Consider the following 9,679-nt stretch of genomic DNA (forward strand, 5'->3'; position numbering starts at 1 on the left):
CCAAATGCATATATCTTCCCATGATGAGAGGGCTAGTGCAGCATTTCAGCAGAGAATGAGCAGATACTCAACATACATACACGCAAATTGCGGCGCTCAAGAGCATGCTCATTATTGATTTGCTGAAGACGTTCCAACAATGCCTTGCCAGTTGGTGACAAGTTTGTTGCATTGCGCAGCACAAGAAGCTCTATATCTCCAGTGCCTAGAAATAGATGTTAGTAGAAATTATATAAACATCAATTTCTCATACACTTGTTCAGGACAAGATGTGAATGCTCCCTGTCTAATATTTTCCACCCTTCTTCCTTTTTCCCGATATATGTAACATTGGGGAACCTTGCTGGATCTGGGTGTGGTGGCATGCCTTCTGATTCATCAACAAGCCATGTAGCAGGTTTCTTTTTGATGTGAGGGAATTTGTAATCCAAAGCTGGATCAAATTCAACATAATGGACCTGTAAATCCAGCTCTTGAGCTTGTTGAATCAGGGTCTCTTTATCTATGCGCCGCTTCAGGTCCAAATCCTGCACCTAGTGGGTAGAATGCGATGCAACAGTGTGATTCTCCAGAGTAATAGGCCTTACCACCCGCTGTTTCGCCCATCGGCTTGCTTTGACCTCATCTTTGAGTATCTTGACATGCTTCTGAGCAACACATAGATATTGAAATGTCTTGACACCCTTGAGTTTCTCTGGCCCATTGCGAATGACATCATCGATCTGCTGCTGTTCATACAGTCCTGCATTAGGCTTGATCAGGTGCACTGAGGACAAGAATATTACCTTCTCAACCTTGCACTCAGCAGCTAGAAGGATGAGGACTACATCCCAGGCAGCTGTAGCATCATCCCAGTTTGTTGTTTTGAACACTTGGTCGAGGGATGAGGCACATATTTCAATGCAGCTTTGCACTCCAACACAGCAGTATTCGTAAGTACTCTATCCAAGCAGTGTGCCACATACACTTTGTTGCAATATTTCGCACTTTTTTTGGCTTCGGCTCAGAAGACATTGCAGCAGAGAGTTGACAAAGTGATATCATAACACAGCCTCAAGTCACATGACAGCAGCATGAGAACATCAGCCTAACAAGAATGTGGAACTTGGTGCAACCACTTGTTCCACCATGTGGAAAGCCTTATATGCAGCACATAGGCCAACAGACAAGTGACATGCTGCTGTTAAACTCACAGTCGGTGTGTTGACCTGACCCAGAATGAGGGCAGAGGGAGGGGGTGGTGTAGGAGAAATAATGGGCACCCTATGAAAACATGTTATGAAATTATGCTGTGGAAACACCATTGACACTGTGGAACAGGAAAGGATGAGTAACAAGGAGATGTAGATTTCCTTGGAATTTTTACGATTTTTTTTATGAATTTTTATGACAATTACCAATGAATTCAAACATAGAAAATCAACAAAAATACTTCGAGCTTAGCATCAATAGGATGGAATGTTCAGGAGAATTCACAATGAATAACTAAACAAGAATGGAGTTATTTGGAAAAGATTTGACCAAGTACTCTTTAATAATGATAAACGAGTGAAATGGTTCAAATTTAGAACAAAATACTTGGTCGTAGTTAAGAATTGAACAAACAAATGTGTTAGAGCTCTCTGCTTTATTAGTATATTTTTCCCTAAAATTCCCACCATGGTCCATCGTAGTTTTGTGGTTTTTTTGTAGTTTTTTGTCCATTTCCCCTGGTTCCTGCTCGTATTATTGCATCCTAGTCCTTCATATGTAGTGTTTGTTGTTATAATAAGTCATCCTTGTCACGAACCCACCCAGGGAAGATCCGAAGCACTACCCAGGTGGGTGTGTCTGATGGAGCTCGATGTTCCAGGTCGTCTGACTGTCATATCCATACCAACTCTGCCCAACCTCCGATCTACTCCACCACTGTGTTCCCCTCTGGTTTGTCCTCTCCCTCATCTCCACCATAACCTCCGGTCCACCTCCAGTCCACCTCCACCTCCGATCTCTGGTACCTTCTCCAGTACCCCTTATCCTCATCTTAGACGTTTATTAATATTTTGTCAGGGCACACCCACCTGACCTGGCCCCACCTGACCTGGTGTCAGGGGACAGACCCCAGGTCCCCATGACCCCTCTCTCTATGGCCCACAGCCCAACCTGTAACAGCCTAGTCCCAAGGCAAAGAGCTACTGTGGGTAAGAAAGTGTATAAGGTAAAGAAGCAGTGTAGAATACACTTGCCTACTGTGGGTAAGAAAGTGAGAAGAAGGTTAACTTCTCACTTTCCCACAGTGGCCCAATATGGCGAAAACTTCTGGGGATACCCGGAAGTCACATGAAGGTAGGATCTGGAGACCGGAGCTGCAGTGCATGGATTATGTGGCATGGGAAGCACATGTGGGAAGTGGAGTGGGTCCAGATGCAGGTCTGGGTCCGGGCTAAGTCAGGGTATGTGCCCTGACACCTGGTGCCCCACCATCCGCTCCTCCCAACCTCCCCCCTTTTTCCCTTTTACTCTCCCGACCTCCCTTTCTCCTCCTTTCTCTCTCCACTCTTCTCCTCCCTTTCTTTCTTCTTTCTTCTTTTCTTATCACACAGACGACTTCCCTTGTATCAATGTGCCATTGACCCAGCTGCAGTGCAACACACCTGGACCCAGACACACTGAACGACCTCCCACATACTGGATGCTCCTGGGACCTCTTGCAGAGGTACCCAGATGGATGTGGCTGTGTGTGTAGATGACATGGCCTTAACCACATGTATATAAACACAGCGTAAGTGGGAACTGAGAAGCAGCCTTCTTCTCACACTTCCCACTTTAGCCTAAGTGGCCAGGGACATTTGTCTGCACCAGGCCTGTTGCTACACATGCCTGCATCACACCCTACTGGGCCCTCAGCCCTGGGCAATATACCTGGATGCTCTCGACCCTGGGTCGGTCCCTGACATATTTCTACCTACCCAATATTACTGCGGACCTCCTAGGACCTCCACCAATCCTGCAAAGGGTTCCCACTATCCAATAGCTGTTGCTAATCCCACCCTTCATCTACCCACTCCACAATGCTTGATAAGGTGATTCTCTCACGAGCTTGCCAACCTGGCAAGTGGGTAAGTCCATCTTGGGTTTTCCCTTTGTTCCTATTTGTCTTGTATTATGTATATAAGTCATGTACTGTAGTTGATGGCACTTCAGTGCAAAATCGACGACTAGATCCCCCCAGAGTTCGCGCCCCCTCGTTCTGAAGTTAAGGACCCAACACTGCTCCTCTCCAAGTCGCTGAGGCCATGGTCCCTCTGCTTGTCCTCTACCTCTGGCCTCCCTTCCGGGGAAAGGTCCAGACACGCCCCTCCTGGCCATGTTCTGACACCAACGGTGGGTCGGAGACAGGCCAGAGGTGGGGCAGAGCTCTGAGGGTGATGGGGTGTTGAAGGGACTCAGCTTCAGCAACTTGGAATGGAGCACTGTGCCCATTACATCCTCGTTGTCCCCAATTTGTCAGGGGGGCTGGCGATGGAGGAACTGAGGCTGCCAGTGGAAGGGGGCCAGAAGCCCCCCTCACTACTTAATGATGGAGGCGTTAGCGAGGGTCAATTGTTTGTCATGCGATTCATTGGGTTTTATACCAAGGCACCTTTAGAAGACACATCTGTCACTCAGCTCTTGGTTCAAGGTGGAGCAGCAGGTGAGTAGAGCGCAATAGACATCGTGGAAGAGGGTTTGGATTCAAGGACTTAATATTATAACTGGGGGGAACTATTTACTAGAGTGGTATGTGCATAGATATAGCAGAGATAATTGGATCCGAAGGTAAACAAAGGTTACCAAGGGGAAGGAGAAGTAAATAGAAAGACTCCACAGGACAAATATAGAATAGGTGAAAAGCCCGAGTTACATCTGAAGTTTGTGGAGTGGGAGAATTAGAAACCAACTGAATGGTAAGGCCTGGGCCCATCTATGAATGAGCAGGGGGCTACAGGGGAAGACATCTGGAAAGGTCTGGAGCCTGGAAGTCATAGTCCAGAAGATTGGGGTTGCAGAAAATATCAAATGATAAACTAATAAGGAATAACATGACTGGAGGTGTTAGAACTGGGCGAGGATGGACGATTCTGGAGGGGAACCGGAGACTTAGCAAGGAGGGACCTTGGCCTCAGTGACTCATGTGGAGCGCTGTGCCATTGCTGTTTGTCCATTTGGTCCTTAATTTCAGAGGCAGCGAGCAGGAAGTCTCTAGGGGGCATTTCAGGTCGATTTTAGACTGAAGGTCCAAAACGAGTATGTACAGGCGCCTGTATATAATAGGGAGATGAGAGCACAAGGGGAACAAAGGGGGTCCGAATCGGAACAAAGGCATCCAAACAGGAACAAAGGGATGATGGAAGCGGAGTGGTACCGAAGGTCATAGGTCAGAACCTGTGGTACATCCAAAAGGAGATAGGGAGGGCAAAGCCCAGAGGGGCAGGAGGATGAGGTGAAGTGGGGATGATGACTAACTGGCTAGAATGGAGAGAAGCAGCAGTCCAAATACGGATGAGGGGAAAACACGAAAGATACATTACAAATGGCGAAAGTGCCAAGTATGATCTGTGGAGCTCGGAGGTTACGGAGGTTACAGAGGTGGGGTTGAAAGTCCGAGGAATATTGGCAATGGTGTTTATGCAGTATAAGGTCACCAATGCAATGGACTTAAGCCGAGGTGGAGTCAAAGTCCGAGGGCAGAACTATGATGGAATTTCGGAGTGAAGGTACAAGTGGTGTCCGAGTACAGGGTACGGGACAGCGGTGGAAGGTCGTAACTTGGCGGAGGATTGGTGGAAGAGGGTCAGAGGGAGGAGAGAGAAGAGAGGAGCGGGGTGAGGAGTGGAGGAGAGGAAAGGTGTCAGGTCCGAAGGTGAGTATCGGAGCAGACAGGAGTAGGGTAGGAGGGTGAAGGAAGGGTGGAGGTGTCGTGGAGTAAGAGGAGGAGTGAGAGGAGGAGTGAGAGGAGGAGTGAGAGGAGGAGGGTGGCGAGAGGAGTGATATTCGGTCTGAGGTGAGTATCAGAGCAGACAGAGATAAGGTAGGGGAAGGACTCCGGAGGTGGTGAAGATGGGAGTCCAGGAGTTGGATCGGGATCGGGTATGTACAGATATGACAGGAGGTACACAACTGGAGGCGATGGAGACCAGAAGGGTGGATAGACAAGTTGAGGGTTACCAACAACAAGTAGGTGACCGAGGTTCATATCCTTGAACAAGAGGTCTGAGGAGGTGGAGGTCTGGTAGGGGAGGTCTGGAAGGGGAGTGAGAGTTGAGGTATGTCCTGAGGTCCCAACAGCTTGTCAGTACTCTAGTAACTTACCAGAACAATGTAGGAGTTCCAGAGGTGATGCAGACGTGGATGGGAGGAAGGGTGGAAGAGAGTTGAAGGAGGAGGTAGTCCTAGGATCATTGGCATTGACTGGAGGCAGCGGAGAGAGATTGGGAGGGCTGGTGGAGGTTATAGGAGTCGTCTAGGACTAGGGTGGAGGGAGGTGGAAGATCCAGGATATGACAGTCCTCAATAATAGCATATTTCTATGAAATTTATTCGGGGCTTGTGTCAGGGCAATAGCTGTCAGGGCACACCCGCCTGACCCGGGTCCACCCGGACCCACCCAGTCACACCACACCCGCTCCCCGCTGTCCAACCCTCTCCCTCCTCATTCCTCTGTCTCTCCTCCCCTTTTCCTTTTCTCTCTTTCTTCCCCTTTTCTTTATCTCATTCCTCTCATCTTCCTTTTCTTGTTTATTTCCTTCTATCTACACGGACCACCTTCCTCTGTATCAATGTACTATTGACCCGTCCGGCCCACACACCCCGGACGGCTCCCCGCTGTGCCCAACACGCGCGCATGCAGCGGATGCTCTCGGGATCCCCCACGGGGATACCCGGATGCCTGCGGCTGCCTCCAAGGGTGACGTGGCACTCGTCATGTGACTCAAGCCGCATGTACATAAATGTACCTGAAGTGGGAACCGAAGAAGTAACCTTCTTCTCACATTCTCCACTTCAGGTAAGTAGTATAGTTTTCCCTTTTAATAACAATAACACATTCTCCACTTCAGTCTAAGTGGCCAGGGACTGCTGTCCCTCCCCGGACCCGCCAGCACGCGCGCCCGGTTTGCACCCCGTGAGGGCCCTTCTGCCGGGCGATACATCCAGACCCCCTCTACCCCGGACGCGTCCCTGACACCTGGGAGGCCCCCATCATAATGGGTTTGGCAGCGAGGTCTGCCAGTGTGCATGCTTCTTTGAGCTCATGTTTTAATATTTTGATCTCCCTCTTCTGGAGATCGACTTCTCTCTCTCTGTCTCTCAGAGAGGCATAGATGCCTTTGGCATCTCTGCATGCTCTATTATATTCGCTCCTCCAATGGGCACAATTATCGCAGGCACCATCTGACACCCTCGAGTTGTCATACCATGCCCATTGGACAGCCTGGATGAGGAGCTGCTGTTGCTACCTTGTCTCCCTCCTTCATCTCTTTCAACTCCATCTGGAGTTGACCCATTTGGGCAGCTACCACTGTAGGAGAAATAATAGTCACCCTATGAAAACTCATTGTGGAAATATGCCAGAAAAATCACAAAATCCCCATACGACAAGTAGAAATGAGAACCTGAATTTTAACGAATTTTCACAAATTCTTACAAATTTTTATGACTACATACAACAAATATGAGGATAGAAAATTAATAAAATACTTCAAGCTTAGAATCAACAAGACGGAATGCTCAGGAGAATTTATAACGAATATAAAACTAGGAATGAGGTCAATCTGGTAAGATTTGACTATAAAACCAACCAGGAAACCTCCACAGAAACTGCTTTCCCACACCTGCTGTCATATCCCGGAATCCCAACCCCATGCACTCCCACCACGCCACACCTTCCTAACAACTTCACCATCCCCTACACCATGCCTCCCCACTCCCCAAGTCACCTTCCCTCCTGATTGTCTCAGCTCCGGTCTGGTTGCAGCACACTGATCCTTGGCCACTCCCATCCCAGAAGCTCGGTCCTGAGTCAGAACATTCAGAGACTCCGGATTTGCTCTGATATCCTGATGGACCTCCGACATCCCGTGACATACCCCTAAAACATTCCTCCACCCATTTCATTTATTGGAGTCACCCATCCTTCGGATACACAACTCCGCTTTCGGAGCTACCTGCATCCTTCAGTGACCCCACTCACGTCATCACTTATTAGTCACCTTCCATTCTTAGCACGACTATCTTCTTCTTACCATTCAGTCAGCTAACCCCCTCTTACCCATTTCTTGTTCCCATTCATTTTCCGGCCTCTTACTCTGCCCTCCTCGACCCAACACCTCGGTTCCCCATTAAAGATATCGTTCGGGACCTTTCGGTACCTCTCGGTATCATTTGGCACCTTTCAGTGTTCTTCTATTATCATTCGGACTTTGACTAAGTCCTTTCCATTCCCCCTTATAAATACCTGTAGATTAGAACCTGTAGTTTTCCTCAGTTCTAATCTCGACTAAAATGCTACCCCAAGTCCCTCTGAGTGAATCCTGGCCCCTTTCTACAAGATACCTCAGACATAAGAAATACAAGGACTAACTGAGACGTAACGGAGGCACAGCACTCCCTCCGAGTCGCTGAGGCTGCGTCCTCCTTAGAGCCTCTTGTACCATCCAGCAGAACCAGGCTTCCTGGAGAAGCTTCGGTCCACTACCGGAGCTCTCAGATCCCCTCTAGTTGAGCCCCACCTGCATTTGGACTCATGCATTTTCCCCTACGATCCGGGTTTTTGACACCTGCACACATAGCTGAGGCTGGAAGTACCACAGAACAAGGATTCCGAAGGAACCAATGCAAAACTCGATGTTGTGATTATAATAAGGAGTGTAGATTCCTTTTAGATAGACTCAATGAAGGTAATTTCAGGAAAAACTACTGATAGATGACGGAGAAATAGCTGAAATTGCAGGAAACGAGGACAACATTCAAAAGATAAACAGGAAGAACAACCAATAGCGACTGAGATGAGTTTGATAGCTCATCGAAAAGGAAGGGATCTATTCTTAATTCATGCATCATGGAGATATTCATCAACAGGTTCAGCAACATTGAAGTCATAGCTCAGGGAAAAGTCAATGTTCATGCAAAATCCATATTTAAAACACATAACAGAATTTACATGAAAGATATTAAATCAGAAACTACCACTATGCAAAGTTTCAGGCCAAACAGCCCAGTCGTTGTGAAGTTATGCCAGTGAGGGGAATAGAGTATTTGTCAGAGACCAGGTTGAGACGAAGGAGTGTCTCCATGGCAGAGGGCTTCGGCCTCAGCGACTTATGCCAGGAGCGCTGTGCCAAGTAACACGTCCGTGCCCTAACTTACTAAACTGGCAACCAGAACTGAAGGGGGGTAAACTCTAGTCGATTTTATTACTGAGGTGTAACCTATGTACAAGTTGAGTATAGATAGTTACAACGAGGGTGGGTCCACAAATGGTGGAGCCGAGCGGAGTGGAGCTAACGGGGTTAGACATTAGCCGATTGAATATTACCGATGAGTCGGGTTACAGGGTTAACAGAAAGGTAGGCGATAACCCAGAAATGGAAAGGAGGGCCCAAAGGTGGCCTTTGGAGGGCAAGGGAGTGTATTGCCCAGCAGAGGCGGGAGTGCGCTAGCAGATGTCGGAGCTGTCCGGAAGCCTTCGGGGCTCCATACTTAGGGAGGTGTAGGTAATAAATTGAAAGGAGGGGGTGGTGACCATCGAGGGGTGCCGAGGTGGTTGCAGGATATGGGAGCTCCGAGGTTAGTGAAGAAGGAGTGGAGTAGACTGGAGGGATCGGAGTGAGTGGAAGTCGATGGCCGGGGATGGATACGACAGTATTCCACACTATGTCAAAGGACATGTGAGGGTGGCGATGTGAAGGGAACCAAGATCCACACTTCAGCAGATCGCGAAGACCAATTTCTGTCCAAATATGGAAGACTCCGGTCAAAACAAATGCGAAAACACCTTAGATCATGAGGGAAAAATCTGAAATAAATCATGGAAGCCTGTATTAAGGATACAAAGACCCACGCATACAATAAATCCCGAATAATTAAACAGAAACATCGCCTGCATACAAACGAGTGCGAAAACAACACATGTGATTACCAGTGGTGTGTCAGGGCCCGGCCTCGGACTCGGAGGCTCCCTGACCTCAACCCCCATCTGACCTGTCCTCACACTATGCAGGGCATGAGATGAGAAGAAGGGTAAAGGTCTCATCTCCCCACATGGTTGCTATATAAAGGAATGGGTCACATGCCCACAACTATACAGCTCCTAGAGTTGTGTAGTGTGACCCAGTGTCATATCCATCCCCGGCCATCGACTTCCGGTCCCTCCGATCCCTCCGGTCTAACTCCACTCCTCCCTCACTAACCTCGGAGCTCCCGTATTCCGCAATCCTCTCGGTACCCCTCGATGGTCACCACCCCCTCATTTCAATTTATTACCTATGCCTCCCTAAGTACGGAGCCCCGAAGACTTCCGGACAGCTCCGACGTCCGCTAGCGCACTCCCGCCTCCGCTGGGCAATACACTCGCCTGCCCTGCAGAGCCCACCTTCGGGCCTATCCCTCCTTTCCGTTTCTGGGTTATCGCCTGCCTTTCCGCTAACCCCGCAACCCGACT

At 48.7% G+C, this 9,679-nt stretch overlaps 1 protein-coding gene across 1 annotated transcript; it reads right to left on the bottom strand.

Annotated features, from left to right (window-relative positions):
- Positions 1–32: 32 nt before the first annotated feature.
- On the bottom strand, positions 33–1,014 carry EI90DRAFT_3136237 (uncharacterized protein; the record flags this gene model as incomplete). The annotated part of the gene is made up of 4 exons (XM_039064776.1): positions 33–205; positions 254–533; positions 588–913; positions 966–1,014. 4 exons carry the CDS (start codon positions 1,012–1,014, stop codon positions 33–35), a joined length of 828 nt encoding a protein of 275 aa, XP_038908497.1.
- Positions 1,015–9,679: the final 8,665 nt, after the last annotated feature.

The sequence above is a fragment of the Cantharellus anzutake genome (assembly GCF_015039405.1).
Source record: "Cantharellus anzutake strain C23 chromosome Unknown EI90scaffold_156, whole genome shotgun sequence".
NCBI lineage: Eukaryota > Fungi > Basidiomycota > Agaricomycetes > Cantharellales > Hydnaceae > Cantharellus > Cantharellus anzutake.